This window comes from Trichosurus vulpecula, chromosome 5 (genome assembly GCF_011100635.1).
Source record: "Trichosurus vulpecula isolate mTriVul1 chromosome 5, mTriVul1.pri, whole genome shotgun sequence".
In the NCBI taxonomy this organism is placed as follows: Eukaryota; Metazoa; Chordata; class Mammalia; order Diprotodontia; family Phalangeridae; genus Trichosurus; species Trichosurus vulpecula.
Genome location: NC_050577.1, coordinates 84,245,846 through 84,268,445, shown reverse-complemented (window position 1 = coordinate 84,268,445; position 22,600 = coordinate 84,245,846). Strand labels below are relative to the sequence as shown.

At 35.3% G+C, this 22,600-nt stretch overlaps 1 protein-coding gene across 1 annotated transcript in view; it reads right to left on the bottom strand.

Annotated features, from left to right (window-relative positions):
* The window catches only part of NCAPG2 (non-SMC condensin II complex subunit G2), a 100,549-nt gene extending 78,865 nt beyond the window's left edge, over positions 1-21,684 (bottom strand). The window contains exons 1-9 of the mRNA XM_036760200.1: positions 21,638-21,684; positions 20,991-21,105; positions 16,269-16,457; positions 15,845-15,959; positions 12,474-12,628; positions 10,758-10,892; positions 8,242-8,336; positions 6,265-6,334; positions 4,067-4,153 (exon numbers count right to left, since the gene is read on the bottom strand). Coding sequence (XP_036616095.1) covers positions 4,067-4,153; positions 6,265-6,334; positions 8,242-8,336; positions 10,758-10,892; positions 12,474-12,628; positions 15,845-15,959; positions 16,269-16,457; positions 20,991-21,068 — 924 coding nt within the window. The 5' untranslated portion in view covers positions 21,069-21,105; positions 21,638-21,684. The remainder of the gene's footprint in view (positions 1-4,066; positions 4,154-6,264; positions 6,335-8,241; positions 8,337-10,757; positions 10,893-12,473; positions 12,629-15,844; positions 15,960-16,268; positions 16,458-20,990; positions 21,106-21,637) is intronic.
* Positions 21,685-22,600: the final 916 nt, after the last annotated feature.

Sequence of the window (22,600 nt, the reverse complement as noted above, 5' to 3'; positions counted from 1 at the left end):
GACATACATATACACATAGATATATACATAAATACACATTCACTTATACATATACAGAAACATGCATATATATATATATATATATATATATATATATATATATATATATATATACATATGCATATTCCCTTCAGCTTCCCTAATACTGAGGTCTCATGAATCATACACATCATCTTTCCATGTAGGAATGTAAACAAAATGGTTCAACTTTAGTAAGTCCCTTACAATTTCTGTTTCTTGATTACCTTTTCATGCTTCTCTTGATTTTTGTGTTTGAAAGTCAAATTTTCTATTCAGTTCTGGTCTTTTCACTGAGAAAGCTTGAAAGTCCTCTATTTTATTGAAAGTCCACATTTTGCCTTGGAACATGATACTCAGTTTTGCTGGGTAGGTGATTCTAGGTTTTAATCCTAGCTCCATTGACCTCCGGAATATCGCATTCCAAGCCCTTCAATCTCTTAACGTAGAAGCTGCCAGATCTTGGGTTATTCTGATTGGGTTTCCACAATACTCAAATTGTTTCTTTCTGGCTGCTTGCAGTATTTTCTCCTTGATCTGGGAGCTCTGGAATTTGGCGACAATATTCCTAGGAGATTTCTTTTGGGGATCTATTTGAGGAGGTGATCGATGGATTCTTTCAATTTCTATTTTGCCCTGTGGCTCTAGAATATCAGGGCAGTTCTCCTTGATAATTTCTTGAAAGATGATATCTAGGCTCTTTTTTTGATCATGGCTTTCAGGTAGTCCAATAATTTTTAAATTATCTCTCCTGGATCTATTCTCCAGGTCAGTGGTTTTTCCAAGGAGATATTTCACATTGTCTTCCATTTTTTCATTCCTTTGGTTCTGTTTTATAATATCCTGATTTCTCATAAAGTCACTAGCTTCCACTTGCTCCAATCTAATTTTTAACGTAGTATTTTCTTCAGTGGTCCATTGGACCTCTTTTTCCATTTGGCTAATTCTGCCTTTCAAGGCATTCTTCTCCTCATTGGCTTTTTGGAGCTCTTTTGCCATTTGAGTTAGTCTATTTTTTAAGGTGTTGTTTTCTTCAGTATATTTTTCAGTATTTTTTTGGGTCTCCTTTAGCAAGTCATTGACTTGTTTTTCATGGTTTTCTCGCATCCTTCTCATTTCTCTTCCCAATTTTTCCTCTACTTCTCTAACTTGCTTTTCCAAATCCTTTTTGAGCTCTTCCATGGCCTGGGACCAGTTCATGTTTTTCTTGGAGGCTTTTGTTGTAGGCTCTATGATTTTGTTGTCTTCTTTAGGCTGTATGTTTTGGTCTTCTTTGTCACCAAAGAATGAATCCAAAGTCTGAGACTGAATCTGGGTGTGCTTTCGCTGCCTGGCCATATTCCCAACCAACTAACTTGACCCTTGAGTTTTTCAGTGCGGTATGACTGCTTGTAGACTAACAAGTTCTATGTTCCACGTTTGGGGGGGAGGTGCCAGCTCTGTCACACCAGCACTACTCCTTCCCCAAGAACCCCCAGCCCGGGCTGGGCTTAGATCTTCAACAGGCTATGCACTCCTGCTCTGATCCGCCACTTAATTCCTCCCACCAGGTAAGCCTGGAGCCAGAAGCAGCAGCACCTGTAGCTGCCCCACCTCCTCTGCCCCCGGGGCTGGAAGCCGAACCGTGAACTCCTTCCACTCCCGCAGCTTTTCCCACTAACCTTCTCTGCAATCTTTGGTGTTTGTGGGTTGAGGGGCCTGGTAACTGCCGCAGCTCACATATTCAGGGGCTGGGGGCCCCATCCGCCCGACTCCAAGTTTGGTTGTTCCACGCCGCTCAGGCTGGGCTCTCTGCTCCACTCCGTTCCCAGCTCCCAGCTCCGTGTGGAATAGACCTCACCCAGAGACCATCCGGGCTGTCCTGGGCTGGAGCCCTGCTTCCCTCTGCTGTTCTGTGGGTTCTGCCGTTCTAGAATTGGTTCAGAGCCATTTTTTATAGGTTTTTGGAGGGACTCGGTATGGAGCTCACTCTAGTCCCTGCTTACCAGCCGCCATCTTGGCTCCGCCAGATCTAGCAGCTTCTACATTAAGGGATCGAAGGACTTGGAAGATGATATTCCAGAAGTCAATGAAGCTAGGATTAAGATCAAGAATCACCTACCCTGCAAAATTGAGTATCATGCTCCAAAGCAAAATATGGACTTTCAATAAAATAGAAGACTTTCAAGCTTTCTCAGTGAAAAGAACAGAGCTGAATAGAAAATCTGACTTTCAAACACAAAAATCAAGAGAAGCATGAAAAGGTAAACAAGAAAGAGAAATCATAAGGGACTTACTAAAGTTGAACTGTTTTGTTTACATTCCTACATGGAAAGATGATGTATATAATTCATGAGACCTCAGTATTAGGGTAGTTGAAGGGAATTTACACATATACATAGACAGAGGGCACAGGGTGAGTTGAGTACGAAGGGATGATATCTAAAAAATAAAATAAAATTAAGAGGTGAGAGCGGAATATATTGAGAGAGGGAGAAAGGGAGAGATGGAATGGGGTAAATTATCTTGCATAAAAGTAGCAAGAAAAAGCAGTTCTGTTGAAAGGGAAGAGGGGGCAGGTGAGGGGAATGAGTGAATCTTGCTCTCATCAGATTTGACCTGAGGAGGTAATAACATACACACTCAATTGGTATCTTACCCCACAGGAAAGAAGGAGGAAGGACATTAAAAAAGCAGGGGAAGATAGAAGGGAGGGAGATGGGGGAGGAGGTAATCAAAAGCAAACACTTTCGAAAAGGGACAGGGTCAAGGGAGAAAATTGAATAAAGGTGGACAGGAAGGAGCAAAATATAGTTAGTCTTTCACAAGATGAGTATTGTGGAAGGGTTTTACATAATGATACGCATGTGGCCTGTACCATGTGGTTGAATTGCTTGCCTTCTTAGGGAGGGTGGGCGAGGAGGGAAGAGGGGAGAGAATTTGGCACTCAAAGTTTTAAAAAAGAGATGTTCAAAAAAAAAGTTTTTGCATGCAACTAGGAAAAAAGATATACAGGCAATGGGGCACAGAAATCCATCTTGCCCTACAAGAAAGTAAAGGAAAAGGGGATGGCGGGGGGGAGTGGGGTGACAGAAGGGAGGGCTGACTGGGGAATGGGACAACCAGAATATATGCCATCTTGGAGTGGGGGGAGGGTAGAAATGGGGAGAAAATTCGTTATTCAAACTCTTGTGAAAATCAATGCTGAAAACTAAAAATATTAAGCAAATAATCCAAAAAATAAAAATAAGAATCACTCAGCTGCCTATAAAAGTAACTCCAGATATAAAAAAAAAAAAATTAGTGCTTTAAATAAGTAAAAAATACCTAAACATGAACAAAACAGTAACATTCATGTATAAATTCTAAGTTTAAAATTTAAAAAGGGAAAAACATATTAACTATATGCCTGGAAATGAGGTAAAATTCCCAGATAATTTGTGCAGATTCTACAGTTTGTGGATTAGTATTACCATAAAATGGATAAACAACGAAAATAATCTCAACATAAAGACAAGGAAACAGAATTTATATCATTAAGATTTTTCTCAAATTCTAAACTCCAAATGCAGACTTTATTCAGGAGTTGATTCTCTCTTTGGTCTAGATGACTGTTCAAATCTACTTAAAATATTAAGTATGCAACAAAAATGAATTTTTAAAAATTGTAACTGTAGGACAGGTGTAAGAAAGCATGATATTAGTAAGTAGATGATAATTCTAACTATTCATAAACATGTTTCATAATAACATCAGAGTATTCAAAGCACATTTTACACTTTATATCATCAACAGGAAACTGAATTTTATTCATCCAATGTATACAAGAATACTGTAAACAGTAGGAAAACCCATAACTGTTAAAAAAAAAAAAGATCCCTTTAACTAAATTACCATTTGACTTAAGGAAGATCAGTAACATTAAAATCACTTTTTTTAATTTTCAAAATCAGAACGTTAATTAAATTTGAACATAAAAATCACAATAAGTGAACTGAAAAATAAATGTGTTCTATATCAAAATGTAACTTGCAAAATTAATCAGATTATTATGACAGGTTCTATTTACCTCTCGTACTTTGGAATGCACTGGAGAACTCCTTGGAAGATGAATTCCATGATGCATGAAATCCTGAATACAACCATCTTCAATTACCTAAAATAAAAATGTAGTAAAAAGAATTGAATTAATACATAGAAAATTTCAGAGACAGTGAAATAATTCTAAGCAGTATAAGAAGTCTGAATTTTTCTTCTTACACTTGGTTAAAAAGACATGTTTAAAATTAAAATAAACAGATTATGTCTAAAATTTTAAAAACAAGTTATGTTTAAAAATAGATACACCTTTAGCTTTTTAACTTTTAACTCAATATATGCTTTGAATTCCTTCACGGCAGAGTTAACACTCAATTATAATTTTAATTTTCTGAAGACAATTCACCTTCGTGGCAAAAAGCAGGATCAACCACCATGCATCCATACTTACAAAGGCTAATTTGTATCCATCCCAGACTTTAAATCCTCCCTAACTTTATGAAATTCTTAAAGACAACCAAGTCAGTAAGCCAGAATCAGTCTACTCTAAGGATAATACACGAATCGCTGCCTGAAAGAGATGCCCAAATTTGCTACAAAACAGAACAAAAAGTGTGGCAATAACCCAACTGCCTCGAGCTTATTGCAGCCTACAAAACCAACTAGGTCTTGGAGAGCTGTCCTCCCCATGTTGAGCAACTCAAAGTCTCTGTCCCAACGGTTCCTGAATAGGGTAAACTACTTACTAATGTCCTAAAACTTATAAACTTGCAACTGATCAACTTTTTTCAGCTATCTTTTAAAAGTGTGGTTGAGGCATTTAGATTGTGCCTGCTTTGGGGGGCAGAGCCAAGATGGCATCTGGAAAGCAGGGACTGGCCTAAAGCTCTCCCCCAGGACCTGCCAAACACTATAAAAATGGCTCTGAACAAACTCTAGAAATGCAGAACCAATGAAATAGCAGAGGGACTTTTAAAAACGAGGTATACTGGTTATTTTTTTTAAATACTCGTTAAATTAAGAACTCCGATACAAAAATTTTTCCAAGAGGAATTCAAAATTAACTTATAATTAACCTTGCCATTTTAAGTAAAATAATAATAAATAAATTTTTAAATAATTTTTTTTAAAAAAAGAGAGCCCCTATATAAAACAAACTCAGAACTGGGAAGAGAGTTAAAGTATAAAACATCAAAGGCTTAGGAAAGAAAAAAAAGAAGGGAATTAAGCATTACATAGCATCTACTCTGTACAAAGCATAAAGCACTAAGTGTTTTTACAAATACCTCAATGGGTCATCACACCAACCCTGGGAGGAAACTGAGGCAGACATAACTTCAGTGACATGTTAGTAAGTGTAGGAGGCCATAACTGAACTCAGGTCTTCCTGAAGCCAGAACAACTGCTATGTTCACTGTGATACCTAGCTGCCTGGGGTTAAAATAACATTTTCAGTTCATACCAACTTTCCCTCCAAGAGGAAAAAAAAGTTTTGGGATCAAAAGGCACTAGAGTAATGGCATGTTTGACTGGGCCCATAAGCACTAACCAGCTCCCGGTCTGGTTGGTCCAGGTGCAGCTCTTCTCCCAGCTCCATGCAATAGACCTTACTAAGTCTGAGTGTGAATCTGAGTCCGTTTTCGCTGCCTGGCCACGTTCCCAGCCAACTTCTTGACCCTTGAGTTTTTGGTGAGGGTAATGACTGCTTGTAGAGTATAGAGTACTTTGTCCCAAGCTTGAGGGGCTGCGTTGTTGTTTTCAGAGCCTTTTCTACACAGCAAGCTCTGCCACACCAGCGCTCCTCCTCTGTTTCTAATATTTGGCAGTCATTAATTTCAAAAACAGGTCATAAGTGGTTTTAATGGAGATTCAAATAGTTTTTAATGGTTCTCAGAATTGTCAAAAAAATGTGCACTTAAGAGAAATCACAAGTCTTGTATCAGCAAATGAATAAAAGTAGCATGTAGTGATTTAAAGATATCTGACTAACGAATCTGGAGGGATGTATGCAAGCACATATTAAGAGAAAATATCATACCCTGTTCGCTAGAATTCTACAGCTAAAGGACTTTTTCTTTTTTTTTTTTTTTTTGAAAGGGGAATAAGGAGGAGAAAGGAAGAAGAAGGGAAGTAGGAGGGGGATCCAAAAGTTCAAATTATCCCTTCCCTACTGACAATTAAACACATCAATTTCTAGGACAGATGTTCAGTCAAATTAAAAGCAAATACCTCCAACATTTTCCCTGAAGCCTTCTTCCAAGCTCTGAAATAAATTTCAGCAACATGAACCATCAGAGATCTGTACAGATATAAAAAAAAAAATCATAAAATTGAGTCAATGCTAAAATACTAATATGTATATATTCAAATACTTTCCCCAACTTGAGGGCTAACAGGGTAATTAAGGCTAGTATTTTATCCATGAAAAAATATTAAACAGTAATATTAAATGTCAAGTAGTAAAAAGTTCTGAGAAGGAACACAACACTGAAAAGCTATTTTCCCAGTTTTTCCAAATCACCTCTTTACTATGGCTTTCATTATTTTCTAAAAATTTTTAAATATTCCTATGATAATAAATGTATTCAAATGCAAGTACAAAAGCATATTCCAAAAAAGGTTTTGGAATAGATATATATTTCAGATTATCCATTCTACTAACTCTCTCAATTATTCAGCAAATGACACTTATTGAATATTTATATACAAAAAATCCTATAATAGTTGAATGTTTTATATAACAAAGGACATCATATAAACTTTAATCAAAAACAGAGAAAATCTGACCTTTCTATAAACTACGCTAAAGTCTGAAATTTAATTGATAAAGTGCTTAAGCTATGGATGGAGTTCACACTACAGAAATAATACTGAGGCAGCATGTCTTCCTTCTTTCCTTTTTAGGCTAAACATTACAAATTAACATCCTTGATCTCATCAGGATGAGACATTCTTTCTTTAACTATCAATTCTGAACCAGTATCATACCGTAACTAAATCACTTTTTCCCCTTGCCAAAAGCTCATCCACAGTTTGAGGCAGCTAATAACAACTACAACAATAATGAAAATTAGCATTTACATAGCACCTACTGTGTGCCAGGAACTATGCTAAACACTTTACAAATATTCTAACATTTTATCCTCACAAAAACCCTGTGAGGTAGATATTGTTGTCCCCACTTTACACTTGAGGAAATTGAGGCAGATAGAAGTTAAGTGACTTAGCTGCCACAGCTAGATGGCACAGTGGAGGACTAGGTGTAGAATCAGGAAGACTTGAATTCAAATCCACCCACCAACTCTTACTAGCTGCAAGTCACTTAAGCTCTGTCTGCCTCAGTTCTCTCAAGTGTAAAATGCAGATGACAATAGCACCTACTTCTGAAGTTTGCTAGGAGAAAAAAAATGTGATAATATTCGTAAGTTCCTAGCACAGTGCTTGGCATATGGTAGGCACTTAGTTAATGCCTAGTTTCTTCCTTCCTCTGAAGAAACTGGGTGAAAGTTCAGAGAGGAGTTCCATCCTGTCCAAGGTTTCTTGACTGATACATGTGATTGATCCAATTTTAAGGTACCGTTGTTCTTAGATTATTATATAAACTCTACATAACCTCTTGCTTAAAATTCCTGAGGCATTTTGTCATCCTTTTGAGAATATCAATTGTAACTCTAAATGGTTTCTGTTAAAGCAATAGTTCTCAATTGACTCCATCCACCATCACAGGATAGATCTGGGAGAGTCTATGAACTTGGATGGGGGGAAAAATTACATCTCTATCCATTTCCTTCAATTATTTAAAAACATTGTTCTGCGAAGGGACACATAGGCTTCACTAAACTGCCAAAAGGATCTATAAGCCAACAATAGGTTAAGCACACCTATATTAAAGAGATTTCCAAAGTTATGGAAAAACTGCACATTTATGGACCTCTCTAAACAAAAGAGGCTTATAATTAGGTCATATAATTAATATAATTGTTTCTGCCAGGTTTGTCTAAAACACAGCCTACAGAATTTTCTTCTACCAAACAATTTAAAGAGTAATTCTAATGATTAATAATGAAAAATTAGTCACTAATTTCTAATGATCTAAGTATAAACTGTGGGAGTTAATTTTCAAGGCTATTTTGAAAGCATGTTCAGTTTGTGCCTTTAAAAAGTTAAGGCAATAGCTGTATAACATTAACTACCCGTAATACATACTTTTTTAAATCCTGCAATTGTTTTTTAATGATAACATGGATAATTTTAATGAAGTTTACATTCCAGCTGAATAGAAAGCTGAGAAATCTTCTGCCCTGTAAAGGAAAAGCAAGATGTGATGTAAAAATTGTAACAAGAGAAAAACAATTCCAACGATACAAAAGAAAGAGCAAATCCTTGACTGTTTGATAATATCACAGCCCACAAGTAGAAAGAATTATCATTACAAAAATTGCACTTAGTTTTAAAATAAATAAAGTGCAATACAATATTTCTAAAGACTCCATTCTACAAAACCCTAGTGTTTCCATGACATGCACCAGGGTCTCATGGGGAGGAAGAAAAGGAAGGGAACAGATGAGGAAAAGAGCAAAATGTAGAATCTTAACATCTTCTTTACTTGGTTGTCAATTTGCAATCCCTATTCAAATCCCTTTCCCTAGTAACTGAAGTCAGAGATCACAATATGAAGTTAAAGATACAAATACAACCTTTGATATCATTACTACATCTCAGCACTTCAAAGACTTATAACTGTATTACTTGTTATGACACGGAATTCATATAATATGGTAAGGTATACAAAAGCTGTACATAATAGACATGTGAGGTTTCACACATAAACCATTTTTTCTGTTCTACTTTATATGCAGAATTATTCTTTTTTGGGTATTCAAATAAAAAAATTTCAAGTCAAAGGTCAGAATGTGAAAAATCAAACTATAAACCCAGTAAAAAGATGTTGAGAACTTTTCTTTAAAAATTCTGCAAGAAAAAGAATATAAAAATAGCCAATCCCCACTCCAACAGTTTGGGCTTTTTAATTTACTCATTCCAAGTTGAGATAATTGTACATGTTGTATTTTCTGCTGCACCCCAAATTCCTCAAGATCTGAGACCTTTGCTCATCTTATAACAGTCCCTGGCATTTAGTACATGCTAAATAAATATTTGTTGCCGAATTAAGAATTCTTGTGACACAGAGACTTTTATATATGACTCATAATATATAATTAAGCATTAGCTACAAGAGTGTATGTTTTATTGTTTAGAAGGAAGCATTATTTTGCTTTCACCTTTGTAGATTTGCTGAATATGAGAATTCCAGGAAATGAAGGCAAGACAATTTGAGAAGGCTGAGAAGCTTGCTATAACATTTCAAATCAGTAAACAGAGCCAGCTTCCTTTTAGTTCTAGACTCAGATACTTAGAAAGATCTTAAATTTTATCTTTGTACCTTTTGATACCTCCTCTTCTTCCACCTTCCTCCTCTGGGTGTTCTTTAACCTACTGTACATATCCTTCAAAATATCACCAACATGAAGCAGGGAGGTGACACAGTGGATAGAGTGCCAAGGCTGAAGTCAAGAAGACTCATCTTCCTGAGTTCAAACCCAGTCTTGGACACTTACTAACTGGGTGACCTTGGGCACGTCATTTAACCCTGTTTGCTCCAGTTCCTCATCCGAAAAATGAGCTGGAGAAGGAAATGGTAATCCATTCTAGTATCTTTGCCAAGAAAACTCCAAATGGGGTCACAAAGTATAAGACAAAAGAAAAACGACTCAACAACAACAAAATTACCAACAAAAGTGTTTCAGTGCCTACGACATGTAGGAACTGTGCTAAGAAATTTCTCCACTTAAGAGTCTATCTAATCAATTATATAATAACTTCTTCAGGTTAGTATTCAATATTCTCCAGAATCGAATCCACCTTTCCTATTCAATTTAATTTAATCTTTGTTTTGTTTCTCTCCCCTTTCCTCATATTAGCAATTTCTGCCTATATACTCTGGCTTGTATAATTTAATCTTTTCTGCTTTCTCTATGCCAATTTAAATGATACACTTTTTAGGCCCAGTACACTTGTTCCTTGAAAAATTATGATGGATTGTTTTGTGTTTAATTCTTATCTCTATAAGTAGGACCAGAGGATCAGAGATTTGGTAATGTGAGAGATCTTAGAGAAAGAAAGAAACAGGCATTTATTAAGCATCTACAGTGCCAGGCACTGCACTAAGCATTTTGCAAATATTATTTAATTTGATCCTCGAAACACTCTGAGAGGTATGTGTTATTATAATCCCTACTTTACAATTAAGGCAACTGAGGAAGAGGTTAAGTGACTTGCCTAGGGCCACACAGCTACTAAGTGTCTGAGGCTAGCTTTGAACTCAGTTGCTTCTGACACCAGACCCAGAGCTTTATGCTCTGGGCCATCTAGTTCAACTCCCTCATTTTTTATAAGGAAACTAAATCCAGATATTTTAAATGACTTGCCTGAGGTCACAAAGGTTAGGTAGTAAGCATCAGAGAGGATTTAAGCCTAGATCCTAGAATACCAAATTCAGTGCTCTGTTCATTACCATTGCATCTGTAGATATTGTTTTCTCTGTCAAGAAAAACTATCTTTGGATAGGAAAGAAATAGAAAATGGTTAATACCTACAATCCTACGGAAAAGGAATATAGAAACATATAGCAAATGGACCCAAAATGAAAACACCCTATTTACCTTCTCTGTCTTGATACAATTAATATTCATGAAGCACTGAAGCAACATATCTTTAATTTCATTACTTTCCTCCAAATCATAGTCAAAGCAAAGTAAGGCCTGATGAACATTCCAAAGTCGACAAATGTCTGCACCCTAGCAAAACAAAAATAAAATATTAAAATTAATTTCTATAACATTTAAAGATATATCTGAGAGAAATAATAGATAAAAGGAGCAGGTTTAGACAACAAATAATAATATATTTTTTATTATAAATATATTTGTTATAAGTGTAAAAAATAATAAATGGCACTAAATGTATAAATTTATACAGAGCAAAGTTATAGAACCAGGAGAACAATTAATATGGTAATAGCAACACCAGAAGAGAAAATAACTTTAAAAGTTTAAGAACTCTGATGAATGCAATGAACAACTACAACTCTGGAGAACCAATGATGAAACATAGTGGCATTTCTATTTGCTTGTATTTGTATCCCACAGTACTTGTCACAATGTATATAGTAAGCACTTAACAGATGCGTGTTGCCTGCCTTACCACTATCTGACAGAGGGATGAGAAACTCAAAGGGGAAAATCAGACACATACTTTAGGACGCAACAATGCATAGATTTGTTTTGCCTATGCTAATTTGTTACAAATTCTGTGTTTTTCTATTTTATTGCAGAGGGTGAAAGGGAAGGTGCTAGAGATCATAATGCCACCTCATAAAAAAGAGGAAAAAAAGTGGTCGCTGAAGAATTTTTTTGAATGCACGGAAGAAAGGAAGTTCAAATGGTAATAACAGATTAGCAGAACAGCTTTGAAAGTAATATGCTGAATTCATTATACATGTTTTACATACTTATATAAATAGATAAAAGAACCCAGTTATACTTCAATTTTAACATAGGAACATTTTGTTCTATAGAAACAAAATGCTTGATTCATTATATATGTATATGTAACATATAATTTTATATAATGTTAGTTTATATTATAAAAATTTACACACATTGATGAAAGTCCAATCAAACAACTTAATCTCATATCCAAAGATGAAAGTCCAATCAAACAACTTAATCTCATATCCAAAGTTAGCAAAGAATTGCAACGTTCTAGTCAAGAAGCTGTAGATATGAAACCTCCAAGAAACTAGAAGAGAATCATTTGTAGCTTGAGAACAATTTTATAAAAGGAAGGCTAAAGAAGATTTTGAAAGGTTGAATATAACTTAGAAAATAAAAGAAGTAAAAGCCAAGAAGAAGCATAAAGTTACTCAAGCAAAAAAGACAAAGACGCAAAATTTGAGAGAAAGAAAGCTACCAAAAGGGAAATGGATTAAAAAAAAAGTCAGAAAAAAAAGCAGTAAGCAAAATAGTAAAAAGGCACTTTTTAACCTGGGTTCCACAGATTCTGGTTTTTTTTGTTTTGATAACTGTATTTCAATATAATTGGTTTCCTTTTAATCCAATTTATCTTACGCATTCAAAAACATTATGCTGAGAAGGAAGTCAAAGGCTTCACCAGACTGCCAAAAGGGCTCTTGATAAAAAAGATTAAGAACCCCTATAACAAGTATTTTGTAACAACCTGGACTAATTAGCATAACTTTATTACGCCAAAAGCAAAAAAAAGAGATTTTAAAGACTAAGGTAAAAAAATAGCTTATCTAGTTCTCAAACACAATAAAATAACAGAACGGTAGAAACATATACTCAATTTCAACATACTGTTTTAGTATTAAGACTCTTTTTTAAAAGCATTATAAAAGCAGTTTTCCCCATATCTTCTTTGGCTTCCAGGCCTTTTTCCCACCAAGTCACACATAGCTGATGTATGGAATTCTGTAGATTTCTTTCAGATTCAGGCAGGGCATGTATAATACCTAAATAAAAAGAAGAAAGCAATTTTAAATACAGTAGAACATCATTTACTCAAACACACTAAGACTGGAATAGTTTAGCATATGCTGAAATACAGCATGATAGCAGGGGTGGGGAACCTGTGGCCTTGAGGCCACATGGGGCCCACTAGATCCTCAAGGGCAGCCCTTTGACTGAATCTAAACTTCACAGAACAAATCCCCTTAATAAAAGGATTTGTTCTGTAAAACTCGGATTCAGTCAAAAGGCTTTACCCAAGAACCTAGAGCGCCACATGTGGCCTTCAAACTGCAGGTTCCCTACCCCTGGTATGGAGCTGGCCTCAGACCCAACCAGACTGAAGTCCTGGTACTAACACCTAATGGCTGTGTAATCCTAGAAAGCAGCTTAAATTGTCACGGTCTTATGCAGCTTTCTAGTGCTACAAGTGCCAGAGAAGGTGCAGATCTGCATTGGTAGAGGGAATTTCCTTTTTCAATAGGTCCCTAGACCAATAAAACCACAGGTCTAGCCCCTATCTTATAACTTACTCCCATGTGAAATTTCCCTTTGTACCTGAAGGGTCTGCTAAGCAGGTAACATAGCCTGCAGGTTGTTCAGTCATGTCCAAATCTTAGTAACCCTGTATATAGTTTTCTTGGCAAAGAAACTGGAGTGGTTTGTCATTTCCTTCTCCAGTTCATTTCATAGATAAGGAAATGAGATAAAAAGATTAAGTGACTTGCCCAGGGTCAGAAAGCTAGTTAAGTGTCTGAGGCCAGATTTGAATAAGCAAGATGAGTCTTTCTGACTCCAGGCTGGGCCCTCTATCCATTGTGCCACCTAGCTGCCTGCTAAAGCCACTTAAAGTAAAAAAAAAATAAAAAAAATTAAAAAAAAAGTTTCAGCAGTTTACTAAATTAGTTCTAAGCAAATGATGGAAGTAACTATAAATGAGTGTTACTTTTTCATTAAAATAGATCTAATAGATCAAAAAATTTTAGAGCCAGAAAAGACTTTAAGGATTATATAGTACAACATGTTACAGATAAGAAAACTGAGCCTCCTTGAGTTTAAGTGATTTAGTGAAGGATAACACAACCAGGCAGTCACAAAGCCAAGACTCCAAAGACAGTATTTTTTGCACTGCACTAGACTGTCTCTTAACAGTGTTGCATACCTACACTTATGTAGCAATTAGTTTTTACATAGGAATACAACAATTACTTGCACCTAATATTTCTTTAAATGCTTTATACTTACATTAAGGGATCAAAGGACTTGGAATATGATACTCCAGAAGTCAATGGAGCTAGGATTAAAACCAAGAATCACCTACCCAGCAAAACTGAGTATCATGCTCCAAAGCAAAATATGGACTTTCAATAAAATAGAAGACTTTCAAACTTTCTCAGTGAAAAGAACAGAGCTGAATAGAAAATCTGACTTTCAAACACAAAAATCAAGAGAAGCATGAAAAGGTAAACAAGAAAGAGAAATCATAAGGGACTTACTAAAGTTGAACTGTTTTGTTTACATTCGTGCATGGAAAGATGATGTATATAATTCATGAGACCTCAGTATTAGGGTAGCTGAAGGGAATATACATATATATAGAGGGCACAGAGTGAGTTGAATATGAAGGAATGATATCTAAAAAAATAAAATCAAATTAAGGGATGAGAGAGGAATATATTGAGAGAGGCAGAAAGGGAGAGATAGAATGTGGTAAAATATCTCACATAAAAGTGGCAAGAAATAGCAGTTCTGTTGAAAGGGAAGAGGGGGCAGGTGAGGGGGAATGAGTGAATCTTGCTCTCAACAGATTTGACCTGAGCAGGTAATAACATACACACTCAGTTGGGTATCTTACCCCACAGGAAAGAAGGAGGAAGGAGATAAAACAGGGGGGAAGAGAGAGGGGAGGGGAGATAGGGGGAGGAGGTAATCAAAAACAAACACTTTCGAAAAGGGACAGGGTCAAGGGAGAAAACTGAATAAAGGGGGATAGGACAGGAAGGAGCAAAATATAGTTAGTCTTTCACAACATGAGTATTGTGGAAGGGTTTTACATAATGATACACATGTGGCTTATGTTGAACTGCTTGCCTTCTTTGGGAGGGTGGGCGGGGAGGGAAGAGGGGAGAGAATTTGGAACTCAAAGTTTTAAAAGCAGATGTTCAAAGAAAAAGTTTTTTTTTATTTTTTTAATTTAAATTTATTTATTTAACATATTTAGTTTTCAGCATTGATTTTCACAAGAGTTTGAATTACAAATTTTCTCCCCATTTCTACCCTCCCCCCCACTCCAAGATGGCATATATTCTGGTTTCCCTGTTCCCCAGTCAGCCCTCCCCTCTATCATCCCACTCCCCTCCCATCTCCTTTTCCCTTCCTTAAAGAAAAAGTTTTTACATGCAACTAGGAAATAAGATACACAGGCAATGGGGCATAGAAATCTATCTTGCCCTACAAGAAAGTAAGGGAAAAGGGGATTGGGGGGAGTGGGGTAACAGAAGGGAGGCCTGACTAGGGAATGGGGCAATCAGACAATATGCCATCTTGGAGTGGGTAGGAGGGGAGAAATGGGGAGAAAATATGTAGTTCAAACTCTTGTGGAAATAAATGCTGAAAACTAAAAATATTAAACAAATAAATAATAATGTTTTAAAAATGCTTTATACTGGGAAATTTCACTAATTCCAACTAGTCTTTCCCCTATATTGTTATCATTTACTAAGGTTTTCTGGATCAATTTTAGTAGTACCAAGCCACATTACAATGTTTATTCCTTGATGTCTACTACCAAAAATATATCGGGGGGAAAAAACCAGTGTTTCCATTTCTTGATTAAATTTGTGAACTTTTGCCCTTTACCAGACTCTTATTCATTCATCAAATAAGTAAAACAATAAAATGTAAAGGCTGCTATTGGCCATGATTTTTCAGACATTCACCAAGATATTCGCTTATACAAATTTCATAAACCAACATCACTGTTTCAAGAATAAACTAAATTCATTCAGTATGGATGCACAATAAAGAAAAATCTTAGGTTATTTTTGTAAATGAAAAAGCTCTGCCCCCTAACAAGAATCTAACAAGTTAGATTCTAAATCAAATAAATTTAAAGAAAAAACAATTTCACTAGTTCTAAAGCAAAGTCATTTCTTTCAAGGCATGGTAAAGGACTTGATATCCTTTAAAAAATGTAATATTATCAAAAAGAACCAACTTACCATTCAATATGATCGCACACTCTAGCAGAGCTTTATAATTTTCATTTTCATTTACTACAGACAATGAAATAATAATCACATACGTAACTGCATAGATGATTTTAAAGGTTTGTTTCTGTAAATAAAAAACAGCACCATTAAAATCACAAAATTAACTTCAAATTTTGAAGGAATTAAAGCATTACTAAATTTCTGAATATTGGACTATGCCTCAAAAACAAAATTATTTTAATAAATTCAAAAGGTATTTTTAATGCTGAAATAATCTAAAATACAAGTTGATTTAAAGATAATATATTCCAGCTCATTATCATAAAGAATACATATTTGAACTTTAAGATTCCAGATTTTTAGGTCTATATATTTCTTAAGTACTGTAGTTCAGTTGTTAAAAGTCATTTACATTTTAGAAGATATATACTACCATGTTTGGGCCATTTTCTATTTCCATATGGTCTTCACATTCCATGTCATGCCTTTGCCACTCATCCACCGGGGTCTCTAGCAGCACATCTGTTAATAAATTCTTCAGTCTTTCCCATAATTCTTCTTTCTGTTTCCTTGGTAACTCTTCTAATAACTCATTTAAATTGAAAGGGTCAAAAACATCTTTCTGTAAAGTTGAATTAGATATTTTTTTAAAAAAGGAAAACAGCACTTTTCCTTTCTATAATTTTTTCAAAGAACAATGATTATAAGTTTTGCTTACTTTTAACACCTTTAACCAAAATAAACAATACACACTTGGTTGTAGCTTTCAAAAAACACTCTCCACAGGGGAAAAGATAAAAGACAAGTAAGCAAAAATTTATGCTACTGTCTTGTAACTGAATAGTACCAATAAAGCGTGGCTCAAAAAATTTTTATTTGGCCAGTGACAAGACAGCTAGGTGGTATAGTGAATAGAAAACTTAAGTTGAGAGTCAAGAAGACCTGAATTCAAATCCTGTTTCAAATACCCACCAGCTATGTGACCCTGGACTAATCGCTTAACTTGCCTGTCTTAATATAAAATGGGGATAATAATAATTTACTTCTGAGATTGTTGTGAGAATCAAATGAGTTATTTTTAAACCTAAACACAGTATCCAACACACAGTAATAAGTATTTCCTACCTCTTCCCCTTCTCTAATTTTAATTAGGTAATTCATCATCAGACTCAAGGCCTGCCTATGGACCGTACTTGCTGTGGGATCATGAGAAGTCACTAAATCAGCCCGTACCCCAGACATCTTGAAGGTCATAAGTTGCAAAGTATCAATCTGCACTGGCAGAGGAAAGCTTCCTTATAGGGAGTACCCTATACCAGTGAAATCAAAGAAAGGTGAATATCATTATTTCACAAAAAGTACACGCAATACTTGTGCTTTGGGAGAGTCAGTGAGTCATAGCTGATAGACAAATGGATTAGAGTAAGTACAATCTGGACTTGAATCCCATCTCTGGCACTATGTGACCCTGGGCAAGTCAATCTCCCTGAGGCTCAGTTTTCTCATCTATAAAACTAGAATAATAACAGTAGTGACCTCAAAAGGTTTTTATGAGGATCAGATATGATAATGGAAATGAAGTCTTTGCAAACATTAAAGTATAAAATATGAGCTATATCATTGTAATTACCAGTCAAGTTTTCAAATACTATTAAAATTACCTATATATGGCATTTACTTTAAAATTACTGTGGATTGTAATGACACAGAAATAACTAAAGAAATGAACAATAAAGAGCCATGGGGACATAGATTAAAAATTCATTGGAAGCGAAATAATTTAATACTAAAGAATGAGTGGACAAAAGAACAAATCACAGAAGCAATAATTACATTAAATAATTACATTACAATAATTACATTAATGACAAGGAGATGACAAACCAAAATTTATGGAATGCAGCCAAAGCAGTAGTTAGGTAAAATTTATCTCTAACTGCTTAGATCAATAAAATAGAGAAAAAGCAGGTCAAGGAATGGTATGTGCAACTAAAAAAACTAGAAGAACAAATTAAAAATCCCCAAATAAACACTAAATTGGAAACCTTGAAATAATCAAAGGAGAGATTAATAAAATTGAAAGAAAACCAATGAACTAATAATAAATAAAACTAGGAGCTGGATTTATGAAAAAAAAAATAGATACTCATTGGTTAATTTCATTTAAAAATAAGAGGAAAACCAAATTACCAGTAAAAAAAAAAGAAAAGGATGAAGCATCTAGGAACTATTATGCCCAATTATATGCTAACAAATATAACAATCTAAGTGAAATGGATGAATATTTACAAAAATATAAATTGTCCAGATTAAAAGAGGAAATACAATAGTTAATCTTATCTTAGAAAAAGAAATTGAAAAAGCCATCAATGAACTCCCTAAGAAAAAATCCCCAGGACCAGATGGATTCATAAGTAAATCCTACCAAATATTTAAAGAACAATTAATTCCAATAATATATAAACTATTTGGAAAAATAGGCAAAGAAGGAGTCCTTCCAAATACCTTTTACTACTCAGATATGGCACTGATACCTAAACCAGGAAGAGTAAAAACAGAGAAAGAAAATTATAGAATAATTTCCTTAATAAATGTTGAAACAAAAATTTTAAATAAAATACTAGCAAGATTATAGCAACACATCACCAAGATCATACACTATGACCAGGTAGGATTTATACAAGGAATGCAGCATAACTGACTATATCAATAACAAAACTAACAAAACTCATGATTATCTCAACAGATGCAGAAAAAACTTTTGACAAAAGAGAACATTCATTCTTATTAAAAACGTTAGAAAGCATAGGAATAAATGGAGCTCTCCTTAAACTGATAAACAATATCTACCTAAAACCATCGGCAAGCATTATATGTAATGGGGATAAGATAGAAGTTTTTCCCAATAAGATAAGGGATGAAGCAAGGATGCCCACTGTCACCACTATTATCCAATATCATACTACAAACGCTAGCTATAGCAATGAGAGAAGAAAAAGAAATTGAAGGAATTTGAATAGGAAATGAGGAAACAAAACTATCACTTTGGAGTGATCAGATTTGGAGTCAAAAGATCTAATTATAAATCCAGCTTTGCCAACTTGGAATTAGGCAAATAAAAGTGGCTAAAATGTTTATATCCTCTGACAGAGTACCCCACAGGGTCATTGATAAAAAGAAAAGCTCCACATACATACATCAAATTATTTCTAGTGGTGTTTTTTTGTGGTAGCAAACAAGTAGGAACAAAGTAAATATCCATGGACTGGATATCACTAAACAAATTGTGGTATATGAATATAATGAAATATTACTGTGATATAAGACATACAAATATGATGAATATATAGAAGTATGACAAGACTTAGAAAAACTAATACAAAGTGGAGTAATGAGAACTAAAAAAGCAACATAAGCAATGAAATGACTACAACAATGAAAATGAAAAGACCACAACAAAACACATGAAAATGAAGGTTGAAAAACTTAAAGAAAAAAAAAGGCTTGGCCCCAAAGAAGAGATGAAAGAACCTCATCTCATTCCTCGGTAGAGGGCAGGGATCCACACATGTACCGTCAAATTTTTGATGTATTGATTGGTTTTGCTTATTTTTACCTCCCTCTCCTTTTTTTGCTTTAAAAAAGAGCATGGTTCTTTGGGAAGAAAAAAAGAAGTGACACAGGAAATAATTTAGGCAACATGAAAACAAAAGGTATCAACAAAATTTTATTTTGACAAAAACAATATTTAAAACTCCAAACTTGACATTTACTATTTGACTACTGGCACGGCCTGAGCAAGTCACTTCCCCTTTTCTCAACCTTTTTCCTCATCTATAAAATGAGTAAGTTGTACTAGATAAAAAGAATCCTCATTGTTTCATGTCTAACAAGTAGGAATCAATCAATTTCGGATTAGAAACCTACAATGAGAGAGGACCAGCCACTTCCTAAGACAACCCATTCCACTGGTGAAGTCTGCTAAGAAGTTTTACTGAGCATCCAATCTAAATTCGCCTCTCAGAAACCTCTACTCATTGCTCCTAGTTCTGCTCTCTCGACTCAAACTGAACAAGTCTTGCACCTGAAAGCCCTTCAAATATCTGAACACAGCTTTTAAATTTTCCTCCCATAACACTTGTCTATTTATAAGCATAAAAGCCTAGCAATCATCTGAATCTAGACTTTTTAATCACAGCTAAATTCAGTTGCTAGAAGGCCCTGGGTTTGTTTTAACTAGGGATCCAGGTTGCCTTTGACAATTTGGACCCCTGGCTCACAGAAACTTCTAGTATGGCAGATAATACTCCACACCTTATCAACCAAGTGTGAATTTATAGAGGTGAATAAAGACTATGGAAGGGAAAACAGAATAACTGATAAGGTATGGCAGGTTTTGTTATAAATGAGTATTTTAGCTTTTTATTTATAAATGAAAACTTTTATTAAAAGTTTATGAAAAATTAAGGTTTTTTCTTTTTAAATATGTTTGAGATTTGTGATGGGGAATCTGGAAGAAAGATGTAGAAAAAGACAGGGCAAAGAATATTTTTCTAAGTCCTCCACAGATTAAGGCTGAATAAGTTTAAAATGTCAGTTAAAACAACACCACCCCCCCTCCCCAAACATTCTTGCCCTCCCTAGTACCTAGAGACATCATAATATAGTGAATTTAGGGCCAAGAAGACCTGAGTTCAAATCTTGCCTCTGACATTTTGTAGTTGTGTGACCCTTGGTAAATTCTTTAATCTTCCCATGCCTTAGTTTCCTTATCTATAAAATGGTGTTGGATCAACAGCCAGTAAGGTCCTTTCCAGCTCTAAATCTACGATTCTATGATCTTTTCCCTAACCTCCGCTTAGCTATACGTGTTGTCTACTGCCATTAAAATATAGGTTCTTTGAAAACAGCTACTGTTTCACATTTGTATGTGCCTCCTTAGTGTCTAGTACATTTGGTAATTAATAAATGCTTTTTCATTCATTCATTCATTCATTTAAGAGATCCCAGTCTAACAAATTACCTGACCAAAAATTACAGATGGGTTTCAAGGCCTCAACCATCAGAAGGATCAGGAGAGTCAATATTTCTACCAAAAGTAATTACTAATATTTGTAGTGAAAATGAGTAAAAATATAGAACACATAATACTCACATCAAGTTGAACAAATTGCAAAAAGTCTTCAACAAATTCCTTAGACACAGCTTGTAAAAACGTCTTGCGTTTTTCCATGATGAAATATTTTTCATGTGTTATTCAGTTTGTGACTCTAGAGGCAAACACAATAGTTATATTTTTTAACTTGCATGTGAAAAGACTTGCATGAAATTTACAGTCTAACACTGAAAAAAAAAAGCATAAGCATCTTTAAAATTTATCATCTCAAAATGGAAAGGGACATCAGAATAAAGGAAAAATAATTTCTTCATTACCATTCCTAAGGACTGGGATGACTCTTAGAAATATTTTTTTTCCTATATGGGCATGTAAATTATAGACTGGATTGTTAGGGAATCTCCTTACCGCAGATCACAGACAACGACAGCAGTAAGGCTGGAAGGAAGTCATTGTACATAGGATCCGTATTGCAGACAAATATATTTTTGTACCCAGGAGCAATGAAAAGTAATTTTGTAGAGAAACCAAGGCATTAGAAAAAAGGGGAAGGAAGATCAGAACAGCAGTTTTAAATAAATGGTACAATCTCTCATATACAAGTACAAAAACAAAAAAACAGACGCAACCATAGTTATATACTACCCGGTCTTTATCTAATACTGGTTTTTAATCAAATTAGTTACCTCTCATATCAAAATGGCTCCTGAGGAACAATTCATATAAAAACAACAACGCTGTAAAAACAAGCAACTTCCAACGACTTATCGACTCTTAATGTGATGACCGATTGGATTTCAAAGGATCAAAGATGAAGCATGTTATCTCCACCTCCTGGAAGAGAGGATGCAGAGTGGGACATTTTTGGACGTGGTCAAAGAAGGAATTTGTTTTCCTTGACTATGAATATTTGAATGAATGCTTAACTATGTAAAGTCAGAAGTTTTGTTTTTCTTTTATTTTACCCATGGTAGGGGGGGACATGGGAGATAGAAAAAAGTGTATTTTTGAACAAGAAAATAAATGTCTCCTACCTTAGTCCCTAAATCGAAGTCTCTTGGTTTAATTTCTAATGCAATTAAACTGTAAACACCAAACCATGCAAAAGAATACTCTCCAGAAATGCCCATGATAATAAGCTAAAGTTTGGAGAACTGGTTGAATTGGGGTGGTTTGCCTTCTCTGAAAGTCCTACAGCACTTTTGGTCTGTTACCCCGTATTATTATCTGAAGAATGTCCATCATTCCTATGATGCTGTATCCAGTGGTCCTCACAAAAAGAACACTACCGATTGTGAAGCACAAAGTCCCTGGTGACTGGTAGGAGGATGAGGAGCAAAAGGGACACCCCCTGGTTTCTTCAGTAATGTGACACAGCCCCAGCTATGATGGTGGCGCCTAATCAAGGATTACAACGAAGGCAAGGGTGAGAACTAGTCCAACCGGGGCTTGTCAGAGAGGGAAGCACCCTGGAAAAGTGGGTGAAGGGAGAAATTGGGGTGCTCTCCCCCTCCCCCAACAACTCCCCCCTCTAAGTTAAAACCCTCCTTCTGTGAAGGCCTCGAGGGTCTCCCTCCTCTCGGGACCAGGGAAGGGGCAGGAAGGATGGCACCGGCGGACAGAGGCCGGAAAGGGCTGTGGGACATAGA